Source organism: Botryllus schlosseri, chromosome 2 (genome assembly GCF_051294905.1).
Source record: "Botryllus schlosseri isolate E-star chromosome 2, Bs_hap1, whole genome shotgun sequence".
NCBI classification, from domain to species: Eukaryota; Metazoa; Chordata; class Ascidiacea; order Stolidobranchia; family Styelidae; genus Botryllus; species Botryllus schlosseri.
The window spans coordinates 1,772,687-1,789,522 of record NC_137237.1 but is presented as its reverse complement, the minus strand read 5'-3'; the positions used below and the strand labels follow the sequence as shown (position 1 = coordinate 1,789,522).

At 41.3% G+C, this 16,836-nt stretch overlaps 1 protein-coding gene across 2 annotated transcripts; it reads left to right on the top strand.

Annotated features, from left to right (window-relative positions):
* Nucleotides 1–429: 429 nt before the first annotated feature.
* On the top strand, nucleotides 430–15,418 carry LOC145432935 (uncharacterized). Of its 2 annotated transcripts, XM_080309772.1 has the most exons (8): nucleotides 430–692; nucleotides 1,437–1,556; nucleotides 6,429–6,621; nucleotides 7,737–7,929; nucleotides 11,437–11,703; nucleotides 11,877–12,876; nucleotides 14,023–14,109; nucleotides 15,160–15,418. In XM_080309772.1, the coding sequence occupies exons 1-8, from the start codon at nucleotides 620–622 to the stop codon at nucleotides 15,324–15,326; spliced, it is 2,100 nt and encodes a 699-aa protein (XP_080165898.1). In that variant the 5' UTR covers nucleotides 430–619; the 3' UTR covers nucleotides 15,327–15,418. The 2 variants fall into 2 exon arrangements, with proteins under 2 accessions (XP_080165898.1, XP_080165900.1); XM_080309774.1 differs by lacking the exons at nucleotides 430–692; nucleotides 1,437–1,556 and adding an exon at nucleotides 4,751–4,860.
* The last annotated feature ends 1,418 nt before the right edge of the window (nucleotides 15,419–16,836 follow it).

Below are 16,836 nucleotides of genomic sequence, written 5' to 3'. Positions count from 1 at the left end.
AACATTCGTAGCTTTGTACTATGTCTCGTATGCTGCGACACGGCCAATCAAGGTTTCCAAGGCTTCCTCAGTGGAAAATAGTATCATAACTATAATTCTCATTAGTAAATTAAATTTCAGTTGCGAGCAGCGTATAATTCCAGTACTCGAAAAAATCGTGTTTTGCTACTCAACTCGAATCATTAAAATTAATATTCGATTCGGATTCGAATCATTTTGCCCAGCCCCACTGCATATGTGAGAGTTAAAATTTTTTCGCCGTTTTTTTTTTAAACGGCCTGCTACTGGTATTTGTCCAAAGCTCGCTTTGCCTTTCTGCATAATTGGAATATAATAATAGTGAATATAATATCTGCTAATGAACGCTCGTGAACACGCATTGTTCTCAACCTATACTGTATCTCCATGCATATTTTGGTGATTATATTGTTTGAATGCATATGTCTGCCGGTATGATGTATATGACTATTGGTCTGTGATAGTATACACGGCATAAACTATACAGGCCATCATGGTACAATGTGGTTTTAACGACTTTGTTGACATTTATCGAAGCTTAGATAATAATTCCACATAACGTCCTTCTAGTTTAGTTCTGGTTTACTTTGGGAATCTTGGAATGCGTATGGAGATCATCGGGCCCTTCCTTGCTATCCTGCTGCTGATCCTTCCTCAAATATGCAATTGTAATGGTATGCAACGCGAGTTCAGTTGTTTATTACAATTGTGAAAGATTTTGTGGATGTATGCTATAGTACAAATTCACATCTCAACTGCTTATGCTTTCTTAATGTTGTATCTGATGATGAATACGTAAATATGGAATCGCCCGTTGATCCCGAACCCGATTTCATGCGCCAGTCTACGATGATGTTGATGATATGGCACAAAGACCGAATTGACTCGGCCTGAAAATATCCAAGGTTTACCGACATTTGAGCATGGAACGTAATGAAAACTTCAGTTACGAATGTGCTACTTGAGCATGTGACTTTATAACAGCAAAGTAACCTTACATCCCTAACCATACCCGACCCAAATTCACACGGTCAAGTTTCTCAGGCATAAGTGCCGAATGCTATTGTCGCCTGCCCCCATGACCATAGGCAATGATCGAGTCCGATATATTTTTCAGTCACAATATTTTGGTGATGTTTGTATGAACTTTCGAAAATTATTTCATCTGAAATCATCGAAACTTATATCTTCGTATTTAATCGGTATACATGACGCTCCGCATGATTTTTTCAAACCACGATCATTTTCACTTTCGGGACGTCAGTGGTATATGCTTATGCTTTACGATGTTGACATCTCGCACCAGTCCGGAAGGTCATACTCGACGTTGACCGGTCAATATGCATTTGAGCTGACGCCCCTTCTCTCAACACAGACGCATGTCGTGCGCTTAAAACAGTTTTTTCGTTCGCTGCCAGGCAGAGTCGACGTGTCGTGCGGATTGTGGGCCATACAACTCTCAATCGAGGACGCTCACGATGAACTCCGGCGCCTCGGTGCCACTGCATTCTACTTGGGAAACGATGCACAATGCTATGGTACGTACAGGAGTGTGCGTGTACAGCCGTATATGGTAATGGTAATGTGTGATTATGAATACGTCAACGATATCCAATCCAACCACACTGTATATGTCGAGCCTATTTATTCCTATGCGAGGCTCAACGATTAGAGCAATCGCGTCCTATAAATTGGAGTAATGAGAATGGAATTTGTTAATGGACCGGAATGTCGCTTATGATTTCCCCTTGCGACTAAGACCTTTACATCCTGGTCGATTATTATGGGTTCGATGGAGCCTGCATACATTTCATCCACCGTGATTTTCATCACAGCAAGTAAAGCAGGAAATGCAATGTATCACCAAACTATGCGTATATGTTCAATGTTCATGTTCATTATTCATGGCAAAAATATTTATCACAAGGCCGTTCTGCGTTTCCGAATACGAAATGTCAATTGATGTGCATTTGAACTGTTTGGTCTTCCAAGGTACGACGTCCTAATGAGTTGTACTGAAATACTTGACCAGAGGGACAGGGCCGGACCTAATGCTTCGGTTCCTCGAATTGCGTGCTTCCAGTACCACAGAGCGGCACAATAGTCAAAATTTGATTAAATAGACACAATCCAGTCATTCGAACTTCATATTGTGCGTTCATTGTATTCCAATTCTTGTGGCATTATAGATTGTTTAAGAAAGGTTTGTTTGTTTGTGACATTCATGGTGTTTGTCGACTACCATGGTCATTTGCACTAGGCCGCCATTCTCCATTTTTATTTCGTAACTGCCGACTTGTAGCTCGGCCCACTTCTAGGCTTGTTGTAAGACGCCGCTTACACGGATAAGATGACGAGGAGGAGACTAGATAGACCTGCAACACTTGGGTGATAAATGGATACTGTTACGCTGTTTCCGCATCCACGCGAGCATGCAGTATGTCATTAAACCTTCAATAAGGCATTTTCTAAAATCAGCGGTTCTTCAGATTTCAGTGTATTAATAATTTCATCGTTGGTTGTTGTTCATCAAAAGATTGCACGAACGATCTGAAACATTCTTGGCTGACCTTTCTCGGGTCACCATAAGTCCTGGACAGTGCACACAATGATTCGACCATTAATAGTAATGATTCGAGTCCAGTAGTGAGACATGACAGAACTCGTATCTTTGCCACTAAAAGTTAATTTATCTCCGAGAATAATAGTTCCGTACTATTTTACACTGAGTGGCTTTAAAGCTCGATCGGTCGTATCCCGGCATAAGAAACATGCAGTAAAAAACCACCCATGATAATGAAGTGAAGTCGTGAATGAACACCAACATTGTCGCAAAGTGCAATGTAAGGCATCGCCGAAATAATACCAAATTATCTTGAGTGGGATGTAGAACTGGTATTATATGCTTCGTTGTTGCAAAAGAGGCACATATTTGAACTAACACATCTTTCGTCCTCAATTCCGGATGGAATCACCCAGGCAGTCGATTTTGCTCGGCCCTAGTTACAGGGTGCTACCGAGCGAGCAAAATCCAACACTGCGTCAACTGAATTGAATGTGACCGCGCGTCTCGCACGTAGGACCGCATGTATTTACGCGGACACGCAATGCGCGTATTGCGCTCAAAACTAAGTCGAGAGGCATGTATGTGCGGATCAATGCGCAACGCGCATGCCGCTCCGAGACATGGCGCCACCGGACTTCGTCGACGCGATACGTTGGATGGGTTTCGTATCCAGCCATTTGGATATCGTATAGCCTCTGAATGGTGATCGCAGGCCGCAGGGATATCTAGTTCTAGATATCCCTGGTGATCGCTGCCCATATGCGATTACAGGCATCCCGTCACCGATGATTGCATGCGTACATTGTCGGCTCCCGTATTATATTAGTGGATCTCGCCTTTGAATCTCCTGAACTTTTTCGCTATGTTGCGCATATCGTCATGATCATTCTAGCTAGGCCTTCATTCAAGCCTAGAAGTGGGGCGTGCTAGAAGTCGGCAGTTACGGAATAGAACTGAATAATATCGGCCTGGTGTAAATGACAAGTAGCCTACAAACACCATGACTACTTCAAAAACCAACATCATGATCATTCCATTAAATATATTTATCAACTCAAAACACGACAAGACTGCGATATAGGGAAGAGATAGGAGGGCACCTTCCTATCTTTTCATTGTATCGCATTTTGTGGTGTTCTGAAACGATGAAAAAACTGATTGATTGCCGAAACGAATTGGAGTAGTATTTTAATCAAACACGCGCCTTGGCCTAGAGAGCATATTGTCAAGCGGCATGCACATTGGATTTTAAGAAAGGGTAGCATAAAAGGAAGCGATGAAAAATAATACGGCATGTGTCCGGTAGGCGAGGTCGAGATGTCAGATTGTGGTCAGGGAATCTTGAGGGCTGACTGTCTATAGTCGTAATTGCTTGTTTTTCGACTTACGGGCCGGTTAATGACTTGAGTCAAATGCCCGTAATCTAATTTGTGAGATTACACGAACTGTTTGTTGTCACAAACTAGGTTGGCGGATTTTGATGGAAGTCGACTTCAACGCATTTATGGAAAAAAGGAACGGCGTCTCCTGACGACGCGAAATCTTTCGTTTAGGCTGTCTATTAAAAGTTTGCCAATGGCAGAATTCGTATCCGTTTCGTGTTCCGATTTAAGCTTCAGGGCAGAGTTGAACAGTTAGAAAAATTTCAGCTTCACTGAATTAGAATGAAATTTTTCTAAAATTACAATTATAGCTATCCCTTCTTTCCAAACTAGATTGAAATTTAAGTTACTGAATTCACGAAAACTTGGAAATTTAATCAAGTTTAGTTCGTATCAAATCAAGTCCGGTCTCATGCCAAATGTACATCAAGCTTGGATCGTTTCGCACTATTCAGTTATCCTGTCGCATTTTCAGGAAATCGGATTAGAATTAAAATGAGGACATCAAAAACTTTCTTAACTAACTAGATACGGATCAGAAAGAAACACGGATCAGAAAGAAACATTCGAAAAAAATTGATTGAAATTAGATTACCCTCCAATTCGACAGCTATAGCTATCCAAGTCTCTGCTTCAGGAGGTAAATCAAGGGAGACCTTTGTTCTCTGAGCGTGATGCGCTTGCTATAATATATCTAGAACGACATTCTCTTTCACGCCGTCATGCAAACGTTCTGTCGTTCTTCGCACGTAGCCACAATCGCAGTTTATTGGTGTATTGGTTTCTTCGTTCTGTGGAGTTCGTTCGTGCCGCTCAGATGCACATTGTCCATGTTTGTGCTTGGAAGTGTGCGTCTTGTTTCCTTGTATAGTTGATTGTAGTCGAATCTCCCAGGTAATAAAAACCTAGATAGTTATCAAGCAGATTCGTCTATCTATGCTTTCATCCTAAGGTCACTACAACTTGTATTCATGGACTACACTTGGGGTTGCATTTAAATCGTTTTTTTTTTTAAATTGGGAGAATATTGTCGAAAAGACAAGATGCAGTATGAGCCTACGGACGATTTGTACCCAATATATTGTCCACGTATATAAGATGTGTAGTGACTGAAACCGTCGAAATCGTCGTCGGTTCAACAGCTTTGGGACGTTGATAGAGATGATTGGTACGAAATGGGTGTTTTCATGATGATGACCGCCAACCGTAAAAATGCTGCAAAACGATGTATGTCCCGGTTAAAGATATTTTTGGCTGTTTATGACAGAGGTCGGAAGCCTTTTCTTCGAAGGAGCCATTATATCCTATAGTTTCAATTGTCAATATCAATCCCCGTGACGTCGCAATTAAAGATTAGTGACGTCATTGTTGAAGAAACGGAAAAAAAACATGTTTCAAACGGGGGCCATGTTTTGAACATGAGAGAGAAGAGAGAATTCTTTTATTCGTCAACCATGAAATATAGTAAAGGCAATGTCCACAAACAATTCACGTCCAATAGTATACATTTTCTCCTACTATATTTTACATGGTATAGACTGGGAGACCCGATATGACCGAAGTCTTCTAGGCCGGAGTCACCCAAGCATATTGGCAGTATTAATAATACTATGAATCAATTTCTTCTCTCAGTCGAGTAGCACCGCAAAGAGTAACGGAATAAACAAAAGTAAATAAAAGACAGCAACACTAGCGAAGGACGGTTATCATAGTTAACAGTGTGATCAGACAATTTGACCCATGTACACAGTGGTAATATTATTGTAACATATAAAATGAAACAAAACAACAAACAACATCACTGTGGTCATGAGATATGTTCTTCTTAGTACTTGGATAATATAAATTTGCAATAGCGAGCTTTAAATGTATGATAAGGCAGAGTACGGTAGATAGTTGGTACGTTGTTCCAAAATTTCACACCTATATGAGATAGGGAATTTCTTGACAGTCTTGATGAATTCAATTTAACAAATAGGGACTGATTTTGTGAGAATCTTGTGTTATAATGGTGAATTGAATTGGGGCATTGAAAAAAGTTGTCGAAATAGTCAGGTAATGTTCTTTCATTATATTGTTTCATGATTTTTACAATTTCAAATTCATACAAATCTGAGACCTTGAGAATGCCCAATTTTCTAAATTCAGGACTGACACTACTACGTGCAGGTATATTAGATATAATCCTAATGGCTTTGTTTTGTAATACCTGGAGCTTGTTGATATGCTTCTTGTAAGAGCAGCCCCACACTGTTATTCCATATGTAAGATGGCAGCGGACGAGCGCATGATAAACAGGTAGGAGAAGTGATATTGGAACAAGCTCGTGTTGAATTTATGCAACCCGAACTGCACTGCTTGCATTTGTAGTACTGAGGCCTACGATATCGTAAACCCGGCGCTACAGCACTTACATCAGTCTTTTTACTTCGCAAATAAATCTCATCTTTATCAATCCGCAGTTGATTTTCGGAAGCGATACTTTCGCACCCGCTTGGCTGGGGATTGCGGAACTAAAATCACCTTGTTCGAATATGGCGTGGTATATGCAAACTCGATTCAATACAAGACGGTGGCCGGGACTTTGAAACATTACGGGGATTTCAAATGCGTATACGGAGATGACTCGGGAGAAACAATGTCGAGCGAACGAAAGTGAGCGAATTTTCGCAAAAGATGCGACGTATATGCCAACTTTCTATATAACTTCTGCTAATTACAGAAAGGGCATATACTTCATGTATTTGAAGAGCTTCTGGGAGGTGCGGAATTTCAATAAACAATTTAATTTTCTTATTGAAATAACTCAAATAAATTGTAAACAATATTCTTTCCGATTCTCAAACTGAAGATTACCCCTGACGAGTGTCAGCCGTATCTATTCGGGTTTATTCCAACATGAAGATATTATGCAATTTTATGAATTTAATGTGTTGCCGGATGTAATCAAAATAGTAGGCAATCCTAAAGTAGAAAGAGGACCACATATTTCTACTTGGCTACAAGTAGAAGTAACCATAGATATACCTAATCTACTTGGAAGTCTGGAAATGGGAAATGGGCGGTTAATTGTATTCTGCGTAAGTATTAGAAGGTAGGTTACTTTTGCAATTGCAAAATTTTTCTTCGCGACAACGCAAAATGACAGAAGACACTACAAATAGGGCGGTTCTCGAAAAAATATTCCACCATCATCACAAAGTGGTTATTTGGTAAAGTAGAAATGACAATTTCTCTCACAAAAGTGATGCAAATCAACCTAGAAACTTACATTCGACACTTTGGTGGCTTTTGTAAAGCAGACATGAGTAGTTTTCATCAAATGTGGAATTAGCCTTAAATCATAACCATTCGTACTTCAGTAAGTATCGTGCAAGTAGGCGAACCACACTGGAGTAATACGAAGGAGTGGAAGTGCTTTGTGCTCTTCATATCGACGATTCCTCAGCGCAACACTAATTCAGCCCGTATGTGATTTTTACAGTTATGTTATTTGATCGAAAATATCAACCATAAGATGCTCTATATTTTCAAATCGAAATACAAAGCAATTCTTACAATGTATGAATACCAGCTCTCAAGACTACCGAACCGCAATCTGACATATCGACCTCGCTCACCGACACCTGCAGCATCCATTTTCGTCGCCTCTTATTTGCATGCTAATTAAACGACGACACCTATTCCTATCTGTTCATTATATCGCAATCTTGTGGTGTAATGATTTGATAAAAATAATAATAAAATGAAGACGATGATATATTTTTCAGGTCTCCGTTCGACACTACAAGTTTCGGCAGCGAAGTCTTCCATCCGGAAATCGCTCTTTGCCGAAACCTTCGATTTTGCCCAAGCGTTGCGTGTCCTCCGCTTTTTCAGTTCGCCGACCACGCGGTATTTCGTCCTGGTGATGTGATACATATGAGCATCAAGACTAAACTCGATAAACATCCCGATGAAATGGTATGTATAAATGAGCAGTAAAACGTAGCTGAAATTATTGTCAACCCAGAGACTCAGGCGCACATAAATTTCAGGTGTACTATACATCACACTATACACATTTCGACTCCGGCTTGAAATCTAGACCAGGGCTCCCCGTTTTTCCGTTAGCAGTATGTTACATTACATTCCATAAAAATGAACCGTGCGTTACTGCGTACACCGTTGACCACGTGCAGAACTATATTTCTAACTTCAATTCCTGCACTAATGAGCCGCGATCAAAAACATTTTGATAATTACTACTGATTTCTGGTATAAAATATTGCAATATCTTGCCTGATCGATTTAAAGATATCGAAATAGCTTTGTTCGCACGACGCGCGTGACACTTCAGTGCACAATTGGACCAAATTACCGAATTCGTAAAACTTGAAAAATTGAATTTCATTCCGTAGTGGAAAGAAACGCAACAGGGAAATTCTCGTTTAGTGCACGTTAAATCAGAGGTCATGCTCATAACCATGAGCAATGCTCCCTCTAAGCTGCGCACGTGCACAATTGCGCAGTGATGACACAGTCTCTGCGCATAGAAAATCTGAGCTGCGCTCAAAAAATCCGAAGTGTTATGCACTGTTGTGCAGGGGATCGCGTAGTGAGTTGAGGTGAGTGCGCGCAGACTCGTCAATAATTAGAGGGAACATTGACCATGGGAATGGCAAATGTCTGTATGCCAAGCTGAGCACATTTCGCACTTAACAGTAGGGATGGTGTGAACCTCTGAAAGGTTCAGGTTCGTGTGAACGCGAACCTTTTTGAAAGGTTCTGTGTGAACGCGAACGTGAACCTCATGACGTCACGTGACGTCATATTGCTAATTCCAATCCTATCTTTCAATGAAGTGATAGCCTATATTAATGTGACACAGTGCATGTGTACCAGGGGTCACCAACACGCGGCCCGCGAGGTCATATTTTGCGGCCCGCGACTTGATTTGAAATTTCGGAATACAGATAAGAACACCATTTTGAAATGCTGAAATTGACTACAGTTTCAACACATAGTTATCCTCCGGTGCCCAACATCATTTTTTCGTCACTAGCTTTGGCTTCGGCGATGTCAACATCATTCCGTCGAGGGAGAATAACCAACTGATATGAATGAACTGGACCTATTGCCTTGACGTGCAATGGCCCAGACACTGCCAAGACCGGAACGTTTGGAAAACGGCATAGGGCAGTGGTTCTCAAACTGGGGGGCGCGCTCCTCTTGTGGGCGTGAAAGCATCTTAAGGGGGCGCGGAGCTGTGGTCAACTGAAAAATTTTTTGTGTATAGTCCGGAATTCATATAATAGAATTCTCTCATCAATTAACAATCATAACCTTCCATGCCATCAAATTATCCGTTGAGATCGCTAGCATTCTGGTTGCATTTTGTGATATGACGGTAAGGGGGAGCGTGATTTCTCAGTATCATAAAGGGGGCGTGTATAAAAAAGTTTAAGAACCACTGGCTTATAGGGCTTCCCCGCAAGGTCAAGCTTAACGTGGAGATGGTCTTTCAGCTATAGTATCGTATTTCGCTTGCCCTTGCCCCAATATCGATTCCTTGATCGCTGAAAAGCGTTTCCAGGTATCGTGCACAGCTCAGAGCTTAAAATAAAATGAACTTGATGATAATGATGTTTGTTGTATTTGTATTCCTTTAATAAAATATTAGTTCTTTTGTGGTCACTATGCTCACTGTCTCTGTTAGATAGCACGGTGTTGTACTGACGTTGAGTTTTAAAACGTTGTTGCGTAGTTTATATCGATATCGAATACTTGCGGCCCGCGGCCGCTACGAAATTTGAAAAGTGGCCCGCGACCCATTTTGAGTTGGCGACCCCTGGTGTGTACACTGTACACGATACCTAGCGACGACTCGAGCCACATAATGCCACAATGCTGAATCACGTTTTAAACGTCGCTAAATGTATCAACTGAGGCAATCAAAGGATATAATATTCCCATAAAATCAATATCTTCCGTCGCTTAGCCAACAATTTCGACGAGGACTTACCAGGGGTATAAGCTTACGCCTTAACGGTCTAGGCCAGGCCGGAAAATGTATTCGGCGTCGAATATTGTTACATTGATACTGAGCAGAGTGTAAAACGGGTTGCCATACTTGCTGCCGATATTACCCCATTAACAAGTTATACAGCAGTAGCCAACACATCAATCGCACGAATTTGGTTTTTATGATACAATAAACATATGAAGTCAAGATTGACCCCGCTCACCCGCTAGATTTTTTACATCAGCCAACGATATCAATTCCATTGATTGGTTGAATAAGCATCATTAACTGACTACATGTAGTGTATTTCGTTTTTTATGTTATGTAATTGCGGGTCAGGCTCACGGCAGAGAGTGACCAAATATTCGCATACGGAAAGCTGGATATTTCGGGCAAACTTTTGTAAGAAAGCAAGTAAAAATTTTGAGATTGTCAAGGTGCATGCTCGTTTAGTGTTCAATTTTTATACTGCCAGCACCATGCATAGAGTGGCCTGCAGTTGAAATCCAATAAATTTGAACAAAAGATGTTATAATGTAGTGAAAATTGTAATATATGAAAAAGGTTCACAGTGCAGAACCTACCAGAGATGAGCGGATTTGAAATTTCTATGTCCTAATCCAATCCAAATCCGAACCTTCAAATCCAAATCCAAATCCATAACTTTTTCTTATTCAAGTCCATGTCCAATCCTAATCCGATTCCAACTGGAAATTCAGAAAAAATAATAATTTATGTAATGGAGGGATTCGAAAATTTTCTTTCACAACCAACGATTCACTTGATTCAAGATAACTTAGTTACCATAAGTACATTAATAACTGATCTGAATAAAGTTTGTCGCCATTCGCCGCACGACATTTCAATCTCCCAGAAAATAGGTAAATCCAATCCAAATCCTAATCCGTACTGAAAAAAATGTCTAATCCAAATCCAATCCAAATCCGACGAAATTTCACAAATCCTGTTTTTTCAAAACCTAATCCTAATCCATGCTCAACTCTGGAATCTACCAAGGTTCTGTTGTGAACGCGAACCTCTAAATTTCTGAGGTTCACGCACAGAACGCGAACGTGAACCTCACGCTCACACCATCCCTACTAAACAGTTCTCCTGTTGGCATTTTCAGGAAAACCAAAAATTGAATTAGAACCAGAGCATAGAACATTTCAAAAATTGGATTACCTGCATTTCTCTTTAATAATGCGACTAGAATTATATATTTGTCCAAGTCGGCTTGAATGGTTGAAGTTCATTCTACAATATGGCATTGGTGACGTGGTAGATGCCTCGTCTCGCAGTATTGTGGTGTTTTGAAATGATGAAAATGTTAATAAACTGATACTGAGACTACGGATATGGGTCGTTAGGATCTCCCAGTAAGCCTCCGGTTTCTGTGCGAACTCCCGATATCGAGGACGCAACATCACCGTTACCAGGTCCAACAAGTTGTCGTTTGTACGCAGGCAAGCGACAGCTTTGTGTCGGCCATTGAGGAAATGACCTTCTTATGCGAAGGAGATGCAACTTCATCCGCGCTGCGGTATTCATCAGTGACAAACGGATGCACCGTGAGGTGGCGACCCGCTGGCGGAAAATCTGTGAACACCGACATCAATTTCAACACGCAGTCGGACGTGATCTGCATCAGCGTCAACGTTCCTCCCGCAAGCGAATGCAAGCGATTCGTCATCAAAGGCGCGGTCGTGAAGTGTGCGAAGGGAAATGTAAAGGTACGTCTGTCAATTTTCGCGCTTCTGATGCCGATAAAACCGATAACGAGCACCTTTACCGATATTCAACAAATATGGCATCTCGATTTTGGCGCATTTTAAAAACTATTACTCGCCCTGCTGGTCGCGAATGGCGCCGTCTCGAATTACTTCATATTTTTATCTCCTAACAGAACTGCTTTGACTACTCCGGATCTAAGTGCTTGAAGAGGCTTCCCGATGTCGGCAAATTCACACTTGGTCCGTTCTACATACTGCCGAAAGACAGCGGCCGCGCGGATATCAGATATGGAATAGCAGTGTCGGAAACATCTTCTATCACCAGTCACGCAACTAATGTCCCAAGCACATCTGGAAATATTCAGGTAAATACGGTGTTTGAAACGGAATGGTCAATAACGGAAAACGTTCTCACCGACGAAGCATCGACGATTACGACGCCAAGTAGTATCGATGGCGACGACATATTGGTAGAGCGAAGTGCGGTATTGTCCGGTATTGACAAGCGAAAAGGTATTCAGAGTCAAATTGTACCAGCAACCTTATTTGAATTTGGAAAAACACCAACACCAAGTCAAAACAGCACACATGTGTATATGTTCTCACATCAAAACGCTTCTAACGCAACGGACACGGTGTTTAAATCAACTTCAACTGCTACGGTAGCTCGTACTTTATACAGAGACACTAAAAGACAAACTGGTACGCAAATCGCGCCCTTTCACGATATTGATGGAAATGGCGAAACTGCTGGCGATATTCGACTTGATGGTGATATTTCTTCAAGCTCCGATCAATATCGGGAAAGCGTGGAATTAAGCGAGTCCCTGACGATGATTCACTTGCTGAATTCGGTAATCACAGGGTCACCAGAGAGTAGCTTGTCTCGATCTGGGTCCGGATCAGAATATCAACATTCCGGGAATGATCACGACGATTCTGAGAGACGGGATAGCAGGTTATCGCACAACGTAGATATCGACGTAGCGCCATCTAAGACGGCCACGGGCGATTTAGCAACCGAGAATGCGAGACACACTGCAAGTACGACAGATTCGCCGGGTAATTACTCGCTGGGAAATAATAACACCGCAGTGCCGACGCCAAGACTACGACATGCTACTAGCTCGCAGTCGGTACAAGTCGGATCTCCACACAAACCTAAGCAAAAAGGTATGGCCAATATTCAGCGGTGATCATGATCAGTAGCTGCGTACATTTTCGTTGTAATCAATTCGAGTTTGCGTACATACTTTATTAGTAGTTGATGTTTCAGATTAGTTCGAATTCTACTTGGTAGTTATTCGACAAACCAGACAGTTATTGCAGACAAACTTACTAGTTTTGATTTTGTAAGGTGAAAAATACTTCTGGTATTTGTTTTCATCTTGTGTACGAGTAAATATTCATTATGACTGCGGGTGAAATATAGTCCCAAGACTGATCTCAGATTTCGGAAGAAAGCTAAGGCATTTTGAAATGCTGAAATTGATTTCAGTTTCAAAATATTGCTGTTGTTCAAAACCTGCTATTCTCCTGTGCACAACATCACAATTCCTCACTAGCTGGAATGGCTTCGGCGACGGCAACAGTATTTTATCGAAGGAGAGTCAGCTAATACGAATTGGATTTTGGGGATATTGCCTTGACGTGCGATGGTCCAGACACTGCCAAGACCAAGACGCTTAAAAACGGCTTAGGGATTTCCCTCAAAATTAAGCTCAAACAGTAGATAATAATTCAGCCCCAATTATTTTGCTAGCCCCAATATCGATTCCTTAGTCGCTGAAGAGCGTCAAGTATCGTGCGCAGCTCATAGTTTAAAATAAAATGAAATTGTTATTCATGATATATTTTGTTATAAAATATTACTTCTTTTGTGGTAACTATGCCCTTCGCCCGTGTCGGAGAGCACGGTGTTTTACTGACGTTAAGATTTGAAAACGTGGTTGCTAAAAGTGTGACCGATTTTGCCTCAATATTGCATTCTCGCGGCCCGTAGCCTCCACGAAACTTGAAAAGTGTCCCGCGACCCGTTTCGAGTTGGCGACCCCTGCCCTAGACCATGCTTCACGGTAACGGAAATATCTTGGAAAATTACAACAATTTATAGTACATGCTGGTCAGGGCCACTTTGCGTTGGTTGTGAAGTCGCACTGCCATAGTGACCATTCGAAACTACTCGAGTATATACTTTTCAATCTCATTTTCTACATCTGCAAAGAATTTTGACATGTCTTTTTCTAAATATGACCACCTCCGCAAATAACATGCCAATTGCTCGTGGTTATCTTTATGTGGGATCTTGCGACTTTACAGGTCTTGATGAGTTGGGACGAAGCACCAGGAGTGATGACGCGGAGGCAAAGTTGGATGAAAACATTTTAAAATCGCACTCACCACTCCGTAAGTATGGCGTGCCGTGTTACATTGTACTACGTGAAGTAGAGGCGCGCAGGGTGGAACAATGAAAATTTTCCAACTTTTCCGAATTAGATTACAATTAGAATTGCTAACTCTCAAAATCGTGGAAATTGAATTAAATTCCTGATCAGAAAGAAATGCAACAAAAATCAAGCTCGGCGGGCTCACTCCAAATCAAAGCTCATACACATGCGCATGAGGCATGACAATTAGGGTTGCATTTGAAACATAAATCGACATGGCGATTTTTTCGAAGCAATGACGTCACGAGTCCTTGATTGTGACGTCAGCTGGTTGAGATTGACAAATTATGGGGTAAGTGTGGCTCCATCGACGAAAAAGGCTTCCGATCATAAACAGATCACAAATACCTTTAACCGGGACGACGCCGTTATTCAGCATTTTTACGCTCGCCGGTCATCATATCAGCACATCAAGTTCGGTTAATACCTAATCAGAGTTTATTCACATATGCATGAGAATGACAAATGTCTGTACATTACTAAGTTTGGCTCGTATCGCACTATGCAGTTCGCCTTTGGCCTGTGGTATTATCAGGTAAACAAGAAATGAGATTAGAGGTTGCTTAGTAATGAAGTACTTCTTCTTTTCGATATACTTCAAGCAGATTTTGCATGTACTACTTCTTGCAGTGGTTTATTTTGGACTACTTCTACTTCTACTTAACTGTTTTTAGACAAAATTAGGCCTAGAATACTTACTTTTTGACTTGTAAATCTCTACTGCTACTTCTACTTAGGAGAAATTTATGGCGTTACTTCTACTGATGGCGTTACTTCTACTGCTACTTAAGTACTGACGATTTCATGCATCAGATTATAATCAGAATGCCAGCATTTCCACAAATTAGACAACTAGAATTATTTAGTTGTCCAAGTCTGCTGGTACATTGAAACGCACTGCCTGAATATACGAGGAAAATGTAGTCGTCCGATATACACTTTGCAAACTTTAGTGAGTGTAACGCGATGATCCTGATCAATAATTTGACACGCTGCTGTATGTTCTCAGGTTATTTCAGCGACGGGAGCGCAAATGAAGGTTTCATATGGGGCGGAATTGCTGCAATGGGCGTATTCCTGTTGTGTGCAATGGGCCTTGCTGCTGCCTGGACCGCCAACAGGAGGTCGCAGCTAAAAGTGCGGACTGAGAGCCAAGAAATGTCTAGTCGATTATGAAATTGAACACTGTGTTCGTACTTATAAGATTTGAGAAATGAGTCGTGTTTTGTACGTATATTCCTTCAATACGATAACCGGCGTAGTAGAAAGGCACATCGTAGTAGAAAGGCACATCGTAGTAGAAAGGCACTAACACGAAGGCTATATGGTTTTGGTTTTACGCACATTCAGCGTGCTTGCGGACAGAATAAATATGGAGGGACAAAATTGTACAACGCGAAGACTGTCAGATTTCAACCCTAAGGTGTAGCATTATAAATAGGACATTGATTCGATTGCGAATCCGAGTCCAGTAGGTTAATAATAGCTGTAGTGATTCGACAGTCGTGAGACGATTTTTGCGGAGTAGCCTACTGGAACATTACTTTGGATCAGCGATCCTTAACCGAGGTTTCCTGAGCCAGGCTGAGGGTGTTCTGTTGGAGGTCAAACAACGCTCAACTCATATAGATGAATTTTGATGGCACGCCCGACTTGACCATCATTGGTTGCCAGATCCATAGTCAACTTGTGACTATTGAGGTGGCACGTCGTGCGCAGTGGCGTATACCCAGAGGTTAGGTTCGATTTGAACCCCGGTCATTATCAAACTATTGATTCTATCTCTAGTATTATTGTAGCTCATTTTCAAGAAACAACACGCTGTTGCGTTTCGACCGAACAATACAATGACACTTCTGAAGGCGAAACCTCGCATTTCCAACTGCGTATACGCTTTCGTTTGTATGAAAGTTTCAATGGTTCAATGGTTCTGTTCTTTCAACGCTCTGTTGGCGTAAAGTCGATCTTGTTAACCAGCAATCTACAGAAACGTATTAAGCGTGGATACTACAGACGATATAAATATTTTGGAAAATGTATTCAGATTCCGTGATACAAAGACTATATTTTGTCCAGTTATGACGATTTCACCCATAAAATTGATGCAAGCCTCAAAGGTAGGCGACTCCTCTACTTCGACAAAAATCTAAGATCAGAAAATAAGTAGCGGCCTATGTAGTTATTTCAAAAATCGTAAAAGAAAGGGAGTATTTTCATCCATCCGAAATACTTAGACAGCAATAATGGTGCTTCAAAAATTATGCATGCACGTTGCACAGTATTCGGTATCAGACAGGAATGATCGATACGACCTTGGAGGTCAACTAGTCTGATCACACCCGCACCAAACAGGTACACTCGTTGCTCTCTACACAGTCTGGCTGGAACAAATGTTAGTTAAAAAGGACATTAGGAAAGATGCCGGAAAATGGATATCACAATGGATAGATATCACTGGTGTTGGTGCAGGCATGGAATGACCCTGCTTATATAAAAGCTGTATAATATGGTTGTTCAAAAATAACTTCTTTTTACCTGATCCTATGGGGATTCACTGATTAAATTGTTAGGTTGCCTAATAAAACGCTACATGTAGCCTATACCACATTTTTCTCAATTCCAACCAATATAGCCTACGCCGACGAATTTACAATAGAAGAGAAATTATTGCAGTTGAACCCATAGA

Coding starts and splice junctions, on each gene's coding strand:
- LOC145432935 (XM_080309772.1), top strand. CDS start 620: ATGCGTATGGAGATCATCGGGCCCTTCCTTGCTATCCTGCTGCTGATC. Junction 693..1,436: donor TCAAATATGCAATTGTAATG/GTATGCAACGCG, acceptor GTTCGCTGCCAG/GCAGAGTCGACGTGTCGTGC. Junction 11,704..11,876: donor GTGCGAAGGGAAATGTAAAG/GTACGTCTGTCA, acceptor ATCTCCTAACAG/AACTGCTTTGACTACTCCGG.